Source organism: Capsicum annuum, chromosome 8 (assembly GCF_002878395.1).
Source record: "Capsicum annuum cultivar UCD-10X-F1 chromosome 8, UCD10Xv1.1, whole genome shotgun sequence".
Lineage (NCBI taxonomy): Eukaryota > Viridiplantae > Streptophyta > Magnoliopsida > Solanales > Solanaceae > Capsicum > Capsicum annuum.
In genome coordinates this window covers 155,026,730-155,047,531 of record NC_061118.1, presented here as the reverse complement: position 1 = coordinate 155,047,531, position 20,802 = coordinate 155,026,730, and the positions used below count along the sequence as shown (strand labels likewise).

Sequence of the window (20,802 nt, the reverse complement as noted above, 5' to 3'; positions counted from 1 at the left end):
TATTTGGTTTTTATCTTCATGACTTCCTACCTTTATATTAGTAATAATAAAGTAAATAACAGACATATATATTCAAGATACACAACGTAAAATTCAAATTATATATATGACGTGACCATAAGAAAATAATACTTCATAGTCCATCCATAACTAAGCAATTCCGTTTGTTATACCAGCCATTCCTAACTTATCTACTCTCATAGTCAAATTTAATATAGTACGTGCCATAAGCTCTACACTTGCAATACCCAATTTAAGGAGTAAATTTCCTAGGTGGTCACCCATATTAGGAAAATTATCTATAAATATTATTTTTATTTCATTTAGGATAACAATATCACTCTACTCTTTTTATTTTTCTTCAAATATACTTAACACCTCAAAAATCTTCTCTCTCCTACTTGAAATTTCATGTCATTAAAATTTCTTTCTTTTTTTGATAAATAGATCTATTTAACTTATCAAACTTATTTAATTAAAATTTTATCCTAATTCTTATTTTTAAAAATAATACACATGATATACTCATCATTGAAGATTAATTTAATTACATGTTTTATTTGATATGTACTTTTCAAAGTTTCTTTTATTTACTTATTTATTTCACCACTTAATAATATTTAAAACTCAAGTACTTATAAAAATTGGTACTCATTTAATTTTTTTATTATTTATTTTATATATTAAAAATTCTTAAAATGTAAAAGAAATAAAACGACAGATTTCATATTTTAGACATTAAATTTATTATTTATACGAGAATAAAAGAATAAAATCTACTTTTTGGGATTATACAAAAGAATTTTTGGATTAATATAATCCAAAGATATTATATTTCCTTCAAATATAGAGTAATAGAGAATAAAATAATATAATTTGCTATTTAAAAGTATTGATGACAAACCTACGATTTTTTTGCTGCCAAACAAAATTCAATAATTTTTTTTAATATGTATTATTACCTAAAAAATTTAATTTGGACATAGATTACTTGCAATTTTTCATGCAAGATAATTTTTGATAAATATATAGTGAAAAATATTATTTTTTTTTGCAAATTTTTTACAAGTAATTTCCCATAAATAAATCATTAAATCCGAAAGATAAGACACAAATTTAGAAAAAAAATATTATTTTTAATTTAGTTTCTTCACTTTTTCCTGTGATCATTATATCTAGATTTTATTTTATTATACAATTAAACACTAATTTATATCCTCACTTCATTTTAAATCCATCAAAAGCAAAGAAGAATTTATAGAGTAATATTTTAAAAATCCATTTGTAATTTTACTGAAGAAGGTATCATTTTGTTAATATTTCTTAAAAAGTTTAATTTGTTTCAAGATTACATAATTTTTTCTTTCCTTTAAAAAAGGTGATTTTATTTTTTTATTCTCATATAAATAACAAATTTAATGTCTAAAATATGAAATCCATCATTGTATTTCGTTTACATTTTAAGAATTTTTAGTATATAAAATAAACAACAGAAAAATTATTATACCAATTCGTATAAGTACTTGTATTTTAAAACTATTATTAAGTGGTGAAATAAATAAGTAAATAAAAGAAACTTTGAAGATTACATATCAAATAAAATAATCTAAGCTTTTGGTGTAATTAGATTAATCTTCAATTATCAATATATCATGTGTAATTGTTTTATAAAAAAGAATTAGAATAAAACTTTAATTAAATAAATTTGATAAGTTATACATTTATCAAAAAAGAAAAAAGAAATTTTAATGACATGACATTCCAAGTAGGAGAGAGAGATTTTGAGATGATAAGTATATTTTAAGGAAAAAAAAGAAAAAGTTGAATGATGTTCTTGTTCTAAATAAAACAAAACTGATATTTGTAGGTAATTACCCAAACATGGGTCATCATTCAGGGGATTTACTCCCAATTTAAGTGTTAAACTATTATGAAGTGAATATATCCCCCCTCCCTTTTTTTGTGATATACATAGAAAAAAAAATAAAACATTTGCAATCTTTCAAAACAATACCGCTTAGGTATGAGAAGAAACTTCATATCCTTGGGACACATTTTTCCGTCTTACCAATTTTTTATACTTGTGTCCTACATTTGCAAAGAATCAACACATTAATTTACCTCTCTCAAGATGTATTTGATAGTTATCTTGTTGACATTTAGTAAGTATCACTGTTGAGAGGATGATGTCGATTGTCGAATGTCCTCATCTTAAATAAGCTTGATAACAAATTAAAGACACATTTTTATGGCAATCCGTCATCTTTGCTATATTTAGCCCCTTTTTATGCTCCACTGTATATTTCCCTTGCTTATGTATATTTTTTGTCTTCTTGAGCCGGATCTGTCAAAAATAACTTGTCTAGTTTATTTGAGGTAGTGGTATGGACTGTGTATATTTTACCCTCTCTAGACCCCACTTTGTGGGAATACACTAGGTATGTTGTTGTTCCTCCCTCTCTCTAAAGTACTACAACACAAACATACACCGTAAAATCGTCGTAAGTGGAGTTTAGGGAGGTAGAGTATACATAGACCTTAGTACTCCCCCATGAAGGTAGAGAGTTTATTTCCGAAGTACCCTTGACTCAACCCCTATACAGAATTTGAAACACCCAGGAACAATAAAAATGACTCAGTGGGTTTACACAAATTGGAAGAACAGTTACAAGAAAATGTTGAATCACGTTTAGCAACCAAATAATAACTCTCTACTCCGAAAAATATGAAAAAAATCATCGGTAGGTAGGGCTATCTTAATAATTTGTATATTTCATTCATAGCCTTTAGATGCAGATTTTAAACTTCACAACAAGCAAATGAATCATGAAATGATATATTCTTGATTTAACGCACCATAAAAACTTACAGTCTTACGATATCGATGAAAATCTCTGCACACAATAGACGTATGAATTTTCTAACCCCCTATCTAATTAATAGAAAGAAAACAACAAAGGAATGACTAAATGTGAAAGAAAGGAACTAAAATTACACAGTTCAATCCATATTAATTTCACAGAAAAAATAACCAAAAGAAAAAAGAAGACGAAGAAGATAGAAATCACAACCCCATGCATGCAAAGATGCATGAGAATTACATAAACGAAAAGCAAGCAAATTGTCTACATGATGCCTAGAAGCCATGAATGATTCTTGAGCAAGTATGTTTGAACCAACGATAACCATTCTTGAAAGATGCCTTGACTTTTCCTTCCATTGAATATAGCTTATATTTAGCCACCCTTTTCTTCCTTTTGAACTCTGGTGTTGAGTACCATGATCGACTCTCTTTTGTGGGATTTTTATTATAACTCGTCTTTGCGACTCGGTACTTGTTGTAAGATGGCCGCGTCATATCCATAGTATTGTTATTATTATTATTATTATTATCATTATGTTGTCCTCGAATGAAGTAGACGTTGCTAACTGCATAGGCTTTATCATCGATGATACCTATTCGTTGACCGCTATTCACATATCTCCGATGATCTAAGTTGAAATCTTCCATTTATTTCTTCGTCTTCGTCTTTTTTCCTCCTCCTCTCTCTGAGTAATTTGGTTTTGCGGTAGAGAGATAGAGAGGAATGGAGGAGAGAAGATTAAGGCTTTAGAAATGTTACGTCTATGAATATATAGAAGAGTAGTCCAAGGGAGGGTGAAAATACATTAATTAGTTGGGTTTGGCTGATAACCGATAGGGTAAAAAAAGTAAACTCATGTGCGTGATATCTAATATTAGTAGAGAGAATATATTTTGATTTGGAGGAGTGAAATTTAATCTTTGGATCTCCGGATTTACCTGTAGGCTTAAATTCTTAATCATCAATTTTTGAGGGCAAGTTTTATTGATTAGTTTTTCTAATTTAAGAGACCGGAAAATGACTATTTTGTAATTTTACCATAGAATTACAACTTTAACATGCATCCTAACAAAGTCTTGAAATTTTGGAAGATCGTGTAGACCAATTTGATTTTGCAACCCTCTACAAACTTGTTTTTCGTTTTATGTTCTTTTTATAAGAGGTCTTTATTTCTTACATATAAGTGATTTTCATTTTTATATACAAGAGATTTGAAAAAAAAAAAAAAAAAATTCTATTTAATTTGTAAGTGATCGCAAAAGAAAAGATCATTTCCATGTCATAGGGGCAGAGATATATACCGGATAACCCAAATCATTCATCAAATCGACCTACTCTTGTTAAAGTAAATACCATAGTTAAGACTTCTATTTAAAGGATACACAGAGATGTTATCCTATTGCCACCCCCTACACAGAAGCTAGAAAAAACTACAAATTAGTAATTGAAACTTTGTCCTTCTATATCTATATATTCACATAAACCTGCAACAGTTTTAAGTCTTTCAGCTGTAAATGTGTCTCTCGGAAGAAATACTTACATGTGATTAAAACTTAGGTATAACTTTATTTCCTAGCTTTAAGTCTTAAGTTTGTTCAGTAAGCTCCTTAATCTCGACGCTTTGTGGAACTTTATCAGTTTTGGCCTTTCCCCTTTTAGCTTCTTTCTTGGACATCTTCGAATTATCAATGTGGGAAACCTGCAAAACACCCAGTAAAAGTTAACAGTGAGCATACACAATTATTGATAGAAAGTACTAATACACAGCAAACAAACACCGAGCCTGACAAAAATAGACGTCTTAAAAGAGGAAAAAAACAAAGAAAACGAGATTCGTACAATGTGAGACTTCCACTCAATTTTGGAACGCTTATCCTGGTCACCAGCAGACTCTGTGTAGCCACGAACATGACGAAATATGTGAATAAGAACAGCAGCATCAAGAGCAGCATATTCTAGCTGCATAGCAGTACAAATAAGAGGTATTACTATCAATCTCTCTTACAGAGCCAAAAGCAATAATAATGCACAAGGACCAGATCATATCAATCACAAGGACAAAGCCACTAGCTTCTTAATCTCATTTCTTTAGAAAAATACAGCACTACACATACTACTAGTATAACTTTATATAGCAATCCACATACCAGATAGGCATGCGGGAAGCTATTCCACATACTAGCTCTACCCTTTATCTGTGATACTATAAAATGTTTTAACATTTAGTACATATACCTGAAGCTGAGTTAAAGGCCGTTGCTCCCAGTTGCTATTCCTTCTTGTTTTATTCAATCCGGTACCCAATATTTTCTGTATCCAGAAAGAAACCAAATAAAAGCAATAACTAAAATTCATTCATCGTTATTCTGCATATAGAAAATTTATTGTCTACCACTAAAATTTATCACACCTCTTTTCACTACAAAACCAACACGAACTTTTATCTGTATATAGATATTAGATTATACATGACGACAAACAGGAGCGCAGAATACATGTACGAATTACCTTTGCCAGACCAGAGAGACCACCTCTTGGTTCTTTGAACACATTCTGGATATCGAGTAGCATGTCATAATGATTGAAGCACTGCAATTGGCCATAAGATTGAGCAAGCTGCTTCACATCACACTGGAAGTTGTAACCTGAAAATTACCCGATTATGACTGCAGAATTCGGTCTGCAAATATAGTATACATATTGAAAATACTCTGGTATATCAAAGAAAAGCAGGAATGTGTTTACAAATATCTCATTATATCAGTGGGCTCCCTGATGGACACATAATGTCTGATATAAGTAGTGCAAAGATTGAAAACAAGCCCTGAAACTCAACTAGTTTTCTTTCTTGGAGCAGAAAAGGTGTAATGAAAGTATTAACAGGAAAATGCCCACAGATTAAAAGAATGTTACGTATCTCCCAACAAGACAATGTTCTCTCTTACCAAGCTTCAGTACTCTTGGAGAATGCAATATGTGGGTCAAGCAGTCGTCCAATACATCCGGAGCATCTTCGTATAACTTTATGAGATCAAGTATATAAACTTTGTTGTCTGAAGCAATCTGCATGATGGAAACCTGTCCCAGGGGGAAACAGAAAAGTATTATACTGTTACGCGTGCTCCCCAGAAGTCAGTTCATTTTAAATATATTCTCCATCATGCGCAACAATAAGCACAATCCATTCAAAGATTATAGATCTTATTCATTTCAAAATTAAGGGATAAATGGTTAGTGCACAAAAAGGCAACAATACCAGAAAAGCATATTACAAGAAAATGAGATAGATTGCACCGAAAAGCATTGAAAGGCTACTTAATAGACAAACCCCTTTGTTCATCACGAGAGACACAAAAAGCTAACATTCTCAAATACTTCTATATTAGCAAGGGTCTGTCAACCTCAGTTCAACGGAAGACTCGGAACCTTCTATCTAGACAAAATAAGGAGATGAATGAATCGCCTAATTATGTGCAATGCTTGATCCCGGAGAGCGTGAATTAACCAACAAGGGGACCAGGATTAGCCCAGAACCTGCCCATGACCTATAAGTGATAATATCACAGAGCTTTATGATTAAATAATAGATCCAAACAAAAAGAAAAGAGAAGAAAATGGGATATACTCACATGCATTCTTCCTTTGTCATTTGAGGCGAATCCATGAAAAGTAAACTTATTACAAATATATAATTGGGGTTCTAGGCTTATTTTCTTATCTACCCTCTTCATAATGGAGAGAGAGATCTATACTGTTAACTCATTCTTCTGGGCTATTATCACCAGAGACGGGCAGGATGAGGCCATAGCTTTGGTCATGGAAGCAGATCTAGAGATCAAGAGCTCCTTATAAAGTTTCATGTTTCACATGGTTGCCAAAGAATCTGTTCTAACGCATGACAACCTACAGAAAAGAGGTATTTTGCTATGCAGTAGGTGCTACTTATGCGGAGGACATATAGAAAGCAACAAGCATCTTTTTCTTCACTGTTCCATTACAGATCAGATTTGGTAGCTATTTTGGAACATGTTGGAGTCAAATGGCCCATTCCAAACAACACTGCTGATTTTTTGAGAAGCTGGATCAGGGCAGGTTTAAAGAAAAGAATAATAAACACAATCACGTCCAGAGGATAAAGGCCATCAGCAATGTTTTATTTTACTTCTGGTGTAGAATTGAACTTGTAAATGAAGTTGAAACTATTTTATAGCTCCTAGAATCCCATAGATTTAGATAGGGTATAGTTCTGTCTTCACACTTTTGGCACAATATACATAATTCCAGCACATTTTTAATGCTGTTTATGAATAAAAACTTTCCATTTCAACATCAACAAAAAGTATATATAGTGGACGGAGAGGAAGAGTCCAATATATTTCAGGGAAGAGTAACTACTCTGTTTTCTGTATTTTAGTTATGAAGGTATATATCAACATAAATATCTTCATTTTTCAGGATAGGTTAAGATAATTGTGGTGTAGTCCAAGACATTTCACCTGTCATATATTCAGATCCCTCTTCAGATTGTGAGAAACAAAGAAACACACATTTTATACCACCATCCCTTTAAGAACAAAAGAGTCGGACAACGAGGTCAGAAGAACTATTACTTATAAAAAGTAACTTTTATCCGAAAATCACCTTGTTAGGTGAGCTTCCCTTTTCGTAATTAGGCTTCCACTCACAGTCAATGCCCACAACTTTACATTCTTCAATGTGGCGTGTAGCATCAAGCAAGCCATTCGCTTCATCTACCCAGACTACTTCCTTTATTGACAATTCATCAAGCTGCAAGTATCGGTGTTTTGGAATACTTTCCTCAAGCTCTATAGAAGTAAGAAGAAAGTAGGAGTTAGACCAAAACCATCCACTTCTTTGTACCAAGAGAATCTCATCAAAGATTTAATTCAAGGGCTGCAGCAGGAGAAAGCACAGTCAGAGCAATCTTAGCAGACTCAAATTTGCTGAAGTTCACACTGATTCAACATTTATGCAGATTAGCACTTTTTGGAGAGGTCAGCAAATAAAGCTCTTTAGTGCTTAGATCTAAAAACTTAAAAAGTGCTTACACACTGGATACTTAACACGAAGTAGAGGGATCAAATGTACCTTTGACATTTATGAAACCTTCAAGGGAATACCGTTCACAGAGTTCCTCGACCTTCTCCATGTAACCAGCTTCCATAGCCAAATATACCTTTTTTCATGGTAAAAATTATTAAATACAACACTGTAAGTTTTTACTCAAAGTGATGCTGCACATTTACATATTGCAAAAGTCAAAGGTACTTTAACTTGTCTCTCATGAACATTAATCTTTGAGTATCAGAAGCATAAAAAGATCTCAAATTTAAGAATAAATTCAACAAGATCCTTTCATCAGATCAAAAACAGACCAGGAATAATATACTTATAAAATGAATCTAAAGCTTAAATGTCTTAGGCGCCTATGTATAGTGCCTCTCTGCTTGAATGTCTTAGGCGCCTATGTATAGTGCCTCTCAAGAGTAGTAACAACTTAAATCTTGACCAAAATCCAATAGCACAAAAATGACCTAGCAATTGACAACAAATTCGATGGTGCTAAAATTAATTAGCAACTGACAGTCAATGTAGCTGTGTACTTACCAAGTACTCAAGAAGTTGTCGATTTTCATTTATCCTTGCCTCAGCAACGTCCCAACAACCTTTTTCTGCTAGCTTCTTCAGTTTGCTGTAAACTAATACTGTCATTCAGTCAGCAGCACTTTGCTTAAAAAATAGCTGAAAGGTTAAGTCACAAAAAGGTGGAAGGAATCCACTTGCCTTTCTTTATATTGATGATATATTTCTGGGAACTCATCCCTTAGATTGTTTTGCCTTATAACATCAAACGCGTGCTTTTGCAGTTTTCTGTCGACGTATTCTCGGACAAGGGTGCATAAGATTGGCTTCCCCATAAAAGTTGCCCACTTTTCTGCCGCTCTGTATTCTTTGCTATCCAACATTTTAAGCAGAAAAGATTCTCCAGATTCCCGGATAGAAAAGTGTTCCAACAATGAAACTGCAGTCATGTAAGACTGGGATTCTACTAACCTAGAAATATATTGTTCAACCAATACCTTAGCCATCTGGCAGGTTTGATCCTTCTCATCTGTATCATGCATAGCTTTTTGTATGTTTGACAGACTGACATCAAAAACTTCAAGGATTTTGACTAGGACTCTTTCTTCATGATGCAGCGTACCATCAACAATGGCAAGAAATAATTTTGCAGCCAAAATTTTAGCTTTGGATAAACCATTCATGCCATTTCCCACTTTCAGGAAATGACGAAGAGCAGATATTATCAAATGACTGAATCCTTCACAGTGCGACTCAAATATTGGCAACACATACAGGCACTGTGCAACAAAGATGGCTGCTCCAGGTTGAGGATCATTGTGCAAAAATCCATACGCCTGCTGTTGCAGAACTCGAAATTTGGCAGTCGCCTTGCATGTTCCTATTAAGAATAATAACTTGTGGGAAAATCTATAATGATCAAATATTACCAAATTGAGCAACATATAATCATCCATAGAAGGAAACAAAAAATTTCATTGCCCTAAGATTTCATGCTTTAGGTTTACCAAATGAAACTTCAGAGATTACCAACAATCTGGCAATGACTGATAAATGAGTGACTAGTCAACGATTGTTAACGTAAGAAATAAGTCTGTGTCTCTAGACACTGAATCCTCCCCATGAAAGTCAGAAATCAGTTCATGCATTCAAACTTTTACTAACATGTAGCTTTTGTTCTCTTGCAGCATAAACCTGCTAATTCATCTCAAAAACTATTCTATGACCATCCTACACGCAGAAGATAGTAATAGTACTCACAAACTCCTTTTTGGATGAAGGGAAGGAATAAAGTCTTTGAAATACTGATGAAAACAAAAAACAAACCTAAATATTCATAGTTCATATTGCCAAAGGTTTTGAAGAAAAAGTCTCAATAATTTATTTTTCGTAGATTATCAAATTCTACAGATACACACAATCTAGCATGGTCCACTAAAAATCATCATGCTGGTCAAATGACATAGGAGGGAAAATGGTTAATTCAATATCTACATCTCTCTTATCTTTATCCAATTATGTATTCACAATCATCATTTTGCATCATGCCTCAATCATTCATGACTTCGCCTACAAGCAATGGCACAGTCATTTTGCTGATATAATGCACCTATTGCATCACTTCAGCCCCAAATGTAGTTCTAACTAGTTATCACCAATCCACATCATTAGGGTGGTTAAATCTACATGGTGGACCAGTGGCTGATAAACATATCTCACGTTTTTTTAGAGTAGAACTTCACAGAAAGATGACAAGAACTCGGCCAGGCTCATTTTGTTTTTTCTTCCTGTTCGGGGATTGAAAGATTTAAATGGTCATCGAGACAGTGGTTATTTAGGCATAGAGAAAATGTCATTGACCAGAGGAGCAGGGGTAGGATGACCATTCAACAGGTTTTCGTTCTTTACCATATAAGAATTTCACGCATGTTCCTCCTTGTTATGATTCGATTCTTAAGAAGAAAGCTGTCTCAAAGGAATAAAGATATTAAGCATTGAATAAATGATTATCAAATCCTAACCAATTGATCATATACTGAAAAGGGTCCAACTGTCATTTGCGCAAGAAAACAAAGAAATAACCAAAAGAGCGATCAGATATCTAATTGTAAAATGCTTAAGGAAAAAAGTTTGTAAAACATATGGAATAATCAAAACTAAGCCAGACAGCATTCTTTTAAGAACAGAAAAGGCATGGAGAAGAACTTTACCATAGACATAGCATTCCTTTAAGAGGTAGAGGAAAACCACTGGAGAAACATTGGATAGATCGCACAAAGCATGTCTGGATACAGCCAACGGATGTCGAACTTTATTTTGATGGTGTAATTGTAAAAGTCTTTCATTCACACCCATGTTAGAAAGTTGAAGAAGCCAGAAGTAGAAAAAATCTGCATATTTGAATAAAGGACAGAATAAGTATTCTCAAATAACATTGCCGACTGTAAGGTGGACGCCACAATGTCCCAATTCCTATAAACATAATTGCTTATGTGCAAGGAAGTGACTTTTGCATTAAAGAAACTACTCCTAAAGCTATCAATCAATGATAGTATAGGAGACCGGAATATATTCAATCCAAAAGAAACTGGCAATCCTTATTTAGATGACCTTATGATAAGAGACCGACTCTTCAAATAAATGTGGACACTGAGGAAGGGTAAACAACAAAAATAATACATAACATGCAATATCCCTGAACTTGCTCCCAATCAAGCTTTGAAATTTTGTAACCTCCCAATCTTGTAGCGTACATATCAGTTGAACTGACATCTTATTATAGCATGAAATACTCTACTTATTTGGAAAAGTAATTCTCCAAGTGTTGTTCCTATGTGTCCTAAAAAACTTATCCGACTTCCATCATTCATCCTAAATGGTATATTCCCATTAAACTCTTCTCACTCCTTTAAGATATTCCTACAAAGCCTACATCCATCAGGAAGTTTGGTATTCTTTGTCCTCCAGCCCCCAATATTTCTCCACAATCCCCTCCTCCATAAAACATTCTCCTGTACACTAAATCCACAACCAGTTTCCCTATAGTGCCTTGTTTAAGGTCTTTAAATCTTTAAAGTTTAATCCCAAGTCCATCCCAACACTTCGGTGTCATAACTGTCTCCTAATTTACCAAATGAAACTTCTTCTTCCCTCTTGAGGATACCATATAAAATCCCTTGGAGCTTTTGCAACTTTCATGTAAAACTGCATATAGCATGTAACAAAGCATGAAGTATGTGAGACTGCTCGAAAGTATATTCTTGATTAACAGTTTTTCCCCCTTTGGATAATCTCTTTTGAGAATGAGAAGAAATGGGTTTTGGTGAATGATGGAGGAAGTGAATCAAATATTGCTCTTGCTCTCAATGGTTAAGTTTTCAGTCCTTATGAATGGCAACACGTGTGACTTCATTGGTAGTTCGAGAGGAGTGAGACGTGGAGACCCATTTTCAACATAATGAAATCAAGAAGCTCCCAGTTAACGTAGTCATAAGATTTCTCAGGATCTAATTTGCACAAAATCCCCGATTCCCCTTGCTTTCTCCTCAAGTCAACAATTTCATTTGCTATTAGTGTGGCATCTAAAAGTTTTCAGTCTTCCTCAAAGCATCCCGTGAAGTAGATACTGACTCATCTAAGAGCGTTTTTAGTCTATTGGAGAAGACCCTAGATATAATTCTGTATATGCTATTATGCTTCCTATTAGACTACAACAACAAACCCAGTGTATTCCCACCTAGTGGGGTCTGGGGGGGTAAAATGTACGCAGTCCATACCTCTACCTCTAAAGAAGTAGAAAGGCTGTTTCCGATAGACCCCCGGCTCAAGTCACAAGATACCACACAAACTCATAGTAAAGCACAAAACTAGATTACATAACATAAATACGGCACCCATAAGTATTAGAAAACAGAGGAAAGCACACAGCTTCGATGAAGGTATTAGCTGGAATATGGTACTAGTATTAGCTATGGCTATGTAACATATCTATACAATCTTAGTATGTATATTGAAGGATCTATAAGAAGTTGTAACATACATGTGACGTGGACCAAAGATGACAGAGCTAAATGATGAATAGGCTAACCTTGGCCATTGTCGAAACAAATTTAAATAACAGAAGAATGGTGAGTTAGCTTTTATAAACTATTTTTCCAATGAATTATCATAGTTGTAGATTCATCACCTAGATATTGACTTACTATATACGTAACAAACATTTAAATTTGTTTTATACAATGCTTCATGCCAAATCAATAACCTGGAGAACTTCCAAAGTATATGCATACAGTTAAGGACTCTAAAAAAAAATACTTTCCCGCAAGTCAATTTTGCAACCCCCCTGGGCCTTATTTAACCCCCTTTTTTTTTTTTTTTTTTTTTTTTTTTTTTTTTGGAGTTTAATCCAAAAGTTCAACAGGTTATCTTTCTAGCTTCAAATTAGACCAAATTCTTGCATGAACTCATGTAAAAACAATACAACAAGCACAAGTTTTGCAAATAAGACAAACAAAAATCTGGTGTACTCTATTTAATGCATTAGGAGCACGAAGTAATTTTGTTTTAACTCCTATTGAACCTAGATATTCATATTACAAGCATAAAAAATTGAAACTAGAAGCTTCAATAAAATTAGAGTATGCAGGTAGAATAAATGAGGAACATGTTCGATGAGCTCGGTAGTTTGACTTTACATTGTATGGTTGGGGGCCTTATTTGCTATTGAGTACCTGGACTTGGACACAGAAGCTGGAGCAGTGGATTTGCAAGTCTTGAGTTTGAGAGCTTTATCGTCAAATCAACAAAAGCATATCATGGGAGACAGAGAAGATGAGAGTAATAAGCTGTTAGTCATATATCAGACATTGCATGAACTAAAATTATCAAACCAATAATGGGGGTATATAAGTGTGTATAGAGTTGCACTATAACCTCTTGAACTATGTTACTATAGCTCATCCCTCAAAATATTGGGAGCTCATTTAGTCTAAACTTTTAGAATAATGCCCTATGTCCTCTTCCTGTCTTCCATGATTTCTTCTCTTAAAAGGATAATTGAGCCAATAAATGAGAGAAAAACGAAACATAATAGTTGAATCATCGATCTCCCTAGAACCCTGCTTCCAGTTAGTTCCTTCTCTTCCTTTCACCCACCCCCTAAGACTACATTAGAGAGATTAACAGTATGGTTTTAATTATTCTAAATTGCTTATCTTACGACATTATAGCGTGGATGCATAAAGTACTATTATCACTTTCCAATCACTCTCTCTTGCCCTCCCCTATTTGATTAAATCCTTCCAATTTAGGTCTCAAATACACCTCTGCTCTAACAATTGTTCATAGAAACCTCTTATTGCCCATTCAATCTCCTCTTTCCCCTCATACACTACCCCATTTACCTCTACAAAATGAATTCTCTCCTTCTATTTGCCAACTACTCTATGAAAAAAATTGTATTCTAATCCCTCCTCTTCCAACTATAACACCCTTAATTTTTTCTTCCAACTAATCTCCTGAGCTAATGCCAAGGAAGCTAACTCATTTCTCATTCCTCCTTCCCTTCTATTTCCCATTCCTCCAACTCGTTCTCTCTATCCTCTCAAACTCTGCCACCTCGTTTATCATCTTCACCTCTACCTTCCCAAACACCTCTTTATGCAACATCATAATGTTTCAATTAAGCAACTTCATCTATTTTGCATCAAGGATGGGTTCTTCATCACCTTACACCCATCCTCTCCTCGAATAACAAATAGTATTAAGGTCCGGTTCTGATAGGCTAATACACATGAAATACTCCATTGCCTACTAATAATTGTAACTCTTCCCGAAATACCACCTTAAACCCTCCTCAACAGGACCATACATTTCCCCAAATCCCTACATCCTATTTTCACAATTTCGAAATTTAGATCTTAACAAGAACACTCCTTTCTTACCTCCATGAACCCCACTTTTCTCTCATCCTATAATAACATAATCTCCTCCTCCTCCACCCTGCATTTCCCCGAGCCTGAATAAACTCATATTTCACCCACCTTCTTCCCGAAATGCTAATTACAACTCTATATGGCACACCTATCATCTTAGTTTCTAAACAACATACTAGGTCAGTGTCCTATTCCCTTAAACCTACTTTGATGATGATCCTTTTGTTTGAGTCGTTCATCCCCTCATGTTTTAAGTAATGATTTTAAAATTTATAAACTGTATCTTACCTTACCCCCTTCCTCAACTCCCTAATTTCCCCCTCCCTTCGTTGTACACCACTCAGCTTCATTGCTTTTTCGTGTCACTTTTGATCTTCCCTTCAACTCTGACGTAACACCTTGTTCCTCCATCATCAACTCTTACAGTCTCTTTTTCAGCAACTAACGAGAGTTCAACAATTCAATCCTCTTTTCTTTCCATCAAAACTCCCAAAATTTACCAAAATTAAGATATTTTTCCCCAAGCATTTGGTCAGCTTCCTCTCCAATTGCTAAAAGTTGAGGAAATTTCCCCTTTTCCTTGAAACCCCAGAATTCCCTACCTTGTTCTCTGCTATCTGTTAACTCTCCCTAAAAATAATGGTATTTGACTACTGACCTACATCACAAAGCTGGGTTTGAAACTTCCTAACCATCTCCTCCCTTTCTACAACCTCCTTGTTTCCTAAATCTACCAAAATCAGTAATTTTGGAACATTATTTAAGCTATCAGAGCTCATAGAGTAATTCTGACCCAAGCTACACTGTCTTCTTCAGTATGGAGTTTGTCAAAGACAATTTTCTGACCAGTTGCATCGCCAACAATAGCAAAATTAGAGGTCGGGTGCTTTTGCTCTTAAAATCTTTGAATTCTCTATAGAAATCGATTTGGATAGCAACTCTGAGCCTGCTGACAAATTTTCACTCAAAGGAAAAATATTTTGCGACACTAACGAGCGTGAAGAAGAAATCTTGATAATGTTGACAGCATGAGTGGAGACCATTATGACTCTCATCAAGTTCTCTGGACTCACCAGTTTGTTATGAGCTCCGTCTACCTCTATGTTTTGGATGTAAAGTTTGTCGGCTTTGGAATTTCGTCCAGCCTGAGAATCAAGAACTAGGATTCAACCCATTTGGTTTTCCCATCACTTTCAGATCTAATCTAGCTTTTGGTTCAGAAATATCCTGAGAACCAAGTGGCTTCTAAGCCGAGTTCTGAGCAATATCCAACGTCAATGATAAGGATTCGAGGCCCTAATTGCCAATGGAACATTTTTCCAATTCAACCACTAAAACAAACCGGTCTTTTCGCTTTGGGGGCAATAAAAATTGGAGAACTGGTCCATATTACTTTTCCTAACCAGTTCACTAATTCAGGGGCATACTCATCCATTTACCCCCTTCTTCTACTCTTTACATTATTCCTAGACCTATCTTTTTCCTTCTTTCTTTATCTCTCCTCCTATCTCCTCTCCCTTGTTATGTCATCCTCATCCAGAATATCTCATCAAAATTCAGACATCAGCCAACAACAACATACCCAGTATAGTCTCACAAAATGGGGTCTAGGAAGGGTAGAGTGTACGCAGGCGTTACCCCAATCACAAAGGTAGAGGTTTTTCCGATAGACCCTTGACTCAAGGAAAAACAGTCCAAAAAAAAAGGAAGTAATGGAAGTGAAAGCATAACAAATCATTTTGAACAACAACTACAGCAAAATAATAAGATAATAGAAATACAAGAAACAACAAATAGTAACATAAATCGAAGGACAAGACACCACATGAGCAATCCTACGGCTACGAGTATGGATGGATAGAGAGACAATGCACTACTACCTAATCTTCTACCTAGTTTGTGTCCACCACAACCTCCTGTCTAAGTCATGTCCTTGTAAGCTGAAACTATGTCGTATCCCATCTAATCACCTCTCTCCAATACTTCTTTGGCCTACCCTACCTCTCTTGAAACGATCCATAGCCAACCTCATCCCTCCACACTTGGGCAACTGTTCGCTTCCCTCAACTACTAGACATCAACCATACACTAAAATTCTTGTCGCCTCCCTCAACCACCATTAAAATGGACACTTCCACTGTTTTTTACAAATAGTCTAACCCTAGTAAGATCTTCCATGTTGCAATCTATGTCTACAAATCCCCAAATTCCAGCCCATTTTTCTAAAGAGATCCTTGCACCAAAGATGCATCGGCAATCTAGAAATTCATGATCAGGACACATTCCTTCTTTTCTCAATTTCATGCATCTCATAAGTCATATCTTCAGTCCGACTTTCTAGCATTAAACAATCTCCCCTGCCCACCTTAGCACTTCACCCAACACACGTCAAGCCTCCATCTCTTTTCCAAACCCTTTAAACCAAACCTCACACCCGAAGCTTCAACAGCCCAAGTAATCACCAATTTCAATGAAACCTACCTTTTCTCTTTCCAAACCCTTTAAACCAAACCTCACACCTGCTTCAACAGCCCAAGAAATCACCAATTTCATTGAAACTTACATTGTCTCGAACACTCTGATCAAGCATGTCGAAAGGACCTCTTTCTTGCTTATATATGTTCCGATTTAAATCAATTCTAGTTCATGTCAATAGCCACATTCCCCCAAACTCCATCTAAAACCAGTGACAATATAATTGATGTCCTCCTAAGAATGAATAATATGTTTCTTTTCTTTATCTAAGGGGAAGCTTGTTGTGAAGTTGGGGTGGAGAGCATGAATTTGAGAATAAAATGGCTTTGGCGACAGGAGCAGGGGTCTTTACCCTTGTAATGTTATTTAGGCTTTCACATTTTCATTTCTGTTAGTCGCCTATCTAGTTACAAAAAGATCAAAAGGGCCTCACAGACAATTTAGTCCATGGGGAAGGTGATTTTTGAAAGAGAGTTTTAGCAGGAAGTGCTTGGTAGAAAGAAAGGTATAAGGGGTTTTAATGTATTTATGCTTCAACTTACATACACGGGGAAAAGTACCAACCTTGCTAAGCTTTCTAGAAGCGTCACAGTGAGGATCCATTTTGCAAGGCAAGTACGCGCATGGAATGGACCAAAGAAGACACTTCATCACCCCTTCATGAAAAACCCATGAACAGTGAACCTTATGCATCTTTCCAAAGCTTACGGAAGTGTTAACATTTATTGCATGAAAAAATTATACAGTATTTTTGAAACAGCTACTCCATATCCATATCCCAAATTTTAAGTATAAAAAAATTTAGTTTTTGTTGTTGCATATTCAAAGTTTTAACGCAAGACAAATTTGGCATTGCATACCCTAAAGAAAAACAGCAAACTTTAGTTCTTTGTATTTGAAGTATTATCTCTAGGCAAAGATTCAACTAAAGAAGCCACTAGACTATATTTTCTTCTAATTTTTTTCTTACTGGTTTTTGATAATTACATTGGACAGAGTTTTGAGTAAGAAAAACCATGGACTAGTATTTTCATTGTTCAAAATGACTACATCGTGTTGTAATAGACCATAGAAAGTTCACGACATTTCTCTGCCAACCTTTCATGACTAGTGGTAAGTTGATTTCATAGTTCAGTGTACATAAGAAATTTACATGGTGTGGATCTCATCCAACAGTGATTCTGGATTCCCCTTGCTTGGATTCTTTGAGGCGAGGTTGAAATTAAATAGTGTGGCACTACATTGACCTTTTCTCTTCATGCTGACATGGAAGAATTCGCTCAAACCTAATGTGAAATATTAGGCAAATTTGCCAGATATGACGTGCGTAAGTTTTGCCGAACAAGTAACTACCTTTTTGGTTTTTTTAATAAGTAATTAATTACCTTTTTCATTCAAAATTACCCTAAGCAATCAGTGTTATAGCAATCAATATATAGAATTCTCCCTTTGCTCATTATAAGATGCTTTAAGACAAGCTAAAGAGAAAAAAAGGGAAAATGTTTTAATAAATTCATGCTGACCCCTATCCAACCCAATGCATCCAATGAAAAAAAAAACGTTCTTACCTTTTCTAAAAGACAAATAGGATGTCAACGATCTTATATACGACAGACAAAAGTGTCACTATCCTAAGTATCTTTATTGTAGCAGCCAGTCCATGATATGCACCACCACCTAGGATTACCTAACACGTGTGAAAGCCTCCAACTGCATTTCCCTTGCATATGACTACATTTCTAATAAGAATCCAAATCTTAGTATTCTTTCACCTCCTCTGTTGGTCCTCAAATTTTATAGAGCTTCACATTTAGTTTTATGCACTTTTCTTCTCCTATTACCTACATTTAGCCTATTCTAACCAAGACTAAGAGAGTTACAACTTCATTTTTCTCTCTTTACTCTTGTTTTATTCTCTTCACCAGCCATATACGACAGGCAAAAGTTTCACGTCCTAAGCATCTTTATTGTAGCAGCCAGTCCCTGATAAGCAACAACACCTAAAATTACCTAACACGTGTGAAAGCCTCCAACAGCATTTCCATTACACATGAATGCTTTGCTAATGAAAATCTAAATCTTAGTATTCTTTCACCTCCTCAGTTGGTGCTCAAAACTTAGAGAGTTTCATATTTAGTTTTATTCACCTTCTTCTCCTATTACCTACATTTAGCCAATTGTAACCATTAACCAAGACTAAGAGAGTTCCACTTCATTTTTTTCTCCTCACTTTTCTTTCTGTTCTCTTCACCAGAGATCATCCAATGACTATTCCTACCTTGCAAAGCTGTACCTAAATTTTCTTTCCCTTCAATTCCCGATTGGTACCCTGTATCTAGAGAGTTGTATTTTCGCCTTTTTGTTTCTGGTTTCCCTTTTTGACTCCTTCTCCTCCGTTTCCTTTACCTTGCCCAATTGTTAGCAACCATAAAGAACAAACAAAGTTATTGTCAAACTGGAGAAGGTTACTATTAAGACTCGAAAACATTGATTTCAATCTAATTTATCTAGATAAGATCATTTCCTAGAACTGGTTCAATGAAGCACTTCACTTACCTTTCTTCCACCAAATCAATCTAACTTATCTAGATAAGCTCATTTTCTACCAACTGCAGAAACCATGATTCCAATAAATTACTTTTCTTTCTTGGAAAAACAGCAAGATTGAGTTAACAACATTTGTCCAGGTAAAACTCATCAGCACATAAATAATCATCGCAAGGGATTCGCCCAAGTTATCAAGCATTGAAGCAAAGCTGAGTAATTCTATACTCAAATCAATAAACTCAACAGCTCTAATGAAAATCTCTCTATACACCTAAGCGAACCCTCAACAAATCAAACAAAAGAGGAAAATTTTCAATAGAAAAATTCAAAATGCCAACATATCTTTTTTTCTTTAAAAAAAAAAAAAAACAAATCACGTTGAATCATGACTCACCAGTTAAGAATTCTCGTTTAACCAACAAGCAGAAAAAAACAACCTATACTCTCACCAAAGCTACCGTTTTCGTCGTTCGTCTCAGCAATGGCTTCAGTAGCAATCTTCGCTGCAGCAAAAATTACCGTAAACACAAAAACTTTCACTGTTTCATAAGAAAAGAAACCAAGGAAAAAAAAAAAGCAAGAAAGAAAGCTCAGTTACTTTACCGTGATATCTCTTTCTCTCTACGTACACAGCAACTGAATAACGACAATGGCGGTGTATTTTTCGGTTCAAAAAACGAAAAACAAAGCTATTGTTTGAGAATTTATCAACTTTTTTTCACAGGGAAAAAAACCCTAAAGTGCATTGAAGATGAATGAAAAGCTCCTAAGTTTGCTATAAACGGGAGAGAACAAATGTGTGTACTCTGTTTGTTCCTCGTCTGGTTTTATTGTAGTTTTTGTGTTGCAGTCTCTGTCTAATGTCTATTGACTGCTGCTGCTGCTGCTTACTACTACTAGCTGGCTGCTGCTATATTATTTGCACACTAATATACGTGAATGTACTGGATGTAAGGTACAATTAATAACAGCAAAACGTGGAGGATCACCTATGGGGGTTATTTTCGACTTTTGACCTTGTTTTTGTTTTCGATAAGGTCTGTGTGAATGACGTGGAATGTCGGATTGAAAATAATTTGGATTACCGTGGCTGTTATTTGGATAGTAATGTAAAATAAAATGTTATAGAAGAGTAGAGAATATTATATTATAGCAGGGATGGAACTACATTTTTCTGTGAGGGTGTTTCGGCACTCACTAAATTCGACGTGAAATAAGTAAAATTACATAAAATATGTATAAAAATAGATATATAATATATAAAAGTATCCACTAAATAAAAAGTTAGTTGGCTGTATTGATATTTAGGTTAACTGTAGAAGGGATGCCCCGGATTCAAATCTATCGCATCTGCTATCCTTAAATCTTGAATCCGTCAC

The 20,802-nt window shown here is 34.8% G+C and overlaps 1 protein-coding gene across 9 annotated transcripts; it reads right to left on the bottom strand.

Moving 5' to 3' along the window:
* Positions 1-2,972: 2,972 nt before the first annotated feature.
* On the bottom strand, positions 2,973-20,354 carry LOC107839672. 9 transcript variants are annotated; one of them, XM_016683253.2, is made up of 14 exons: positions 20,027-20,354; positions 19,818-19,926; positions 17,441-17,532; positions 13,199-13,253; positions 10,679-10,858; positions 8,670-9,348; positions 8,493-8,577; positions 7,974-8,061; positions 7,506-7,690; positions 5,810-5,942; positions 5,373-5,509; positions 5,100-5,174; positions 4,704-4,823; positions 2,973-4,563 (listed from the first exon to the last, which is right to left on the bottom strand). In XM_016683253.2, exons 3-14 carry the CDS (start codon positions 17,525-17,527, stop codon positions 4,450-4,452), a joined length of 1,938 nt encoding a protein of 645 aa, XP_016538739.2. In that variant the 5' UTR covers positions 17,528-17,532; positions 19,818-19,926; positions 20,027-20,354; the 3' UTR covers positions 2,973-4,449. The 9 variants fall into 9 exon arrangements, with proteins under 9 accessions (XP_016538739.2, XP_016538740.2, XP_016538745.2 ...); XM_016683254.2 differs by having other exon boundaries at positions 19,818-19,921; XM_016683259.2 differs by lacking the exon at positions 13,199-13,253 and having other exon boundaries at positions 20,027-20,353.
* Positions 20,355-20,802: the final 448 nt, after the last annotated feature.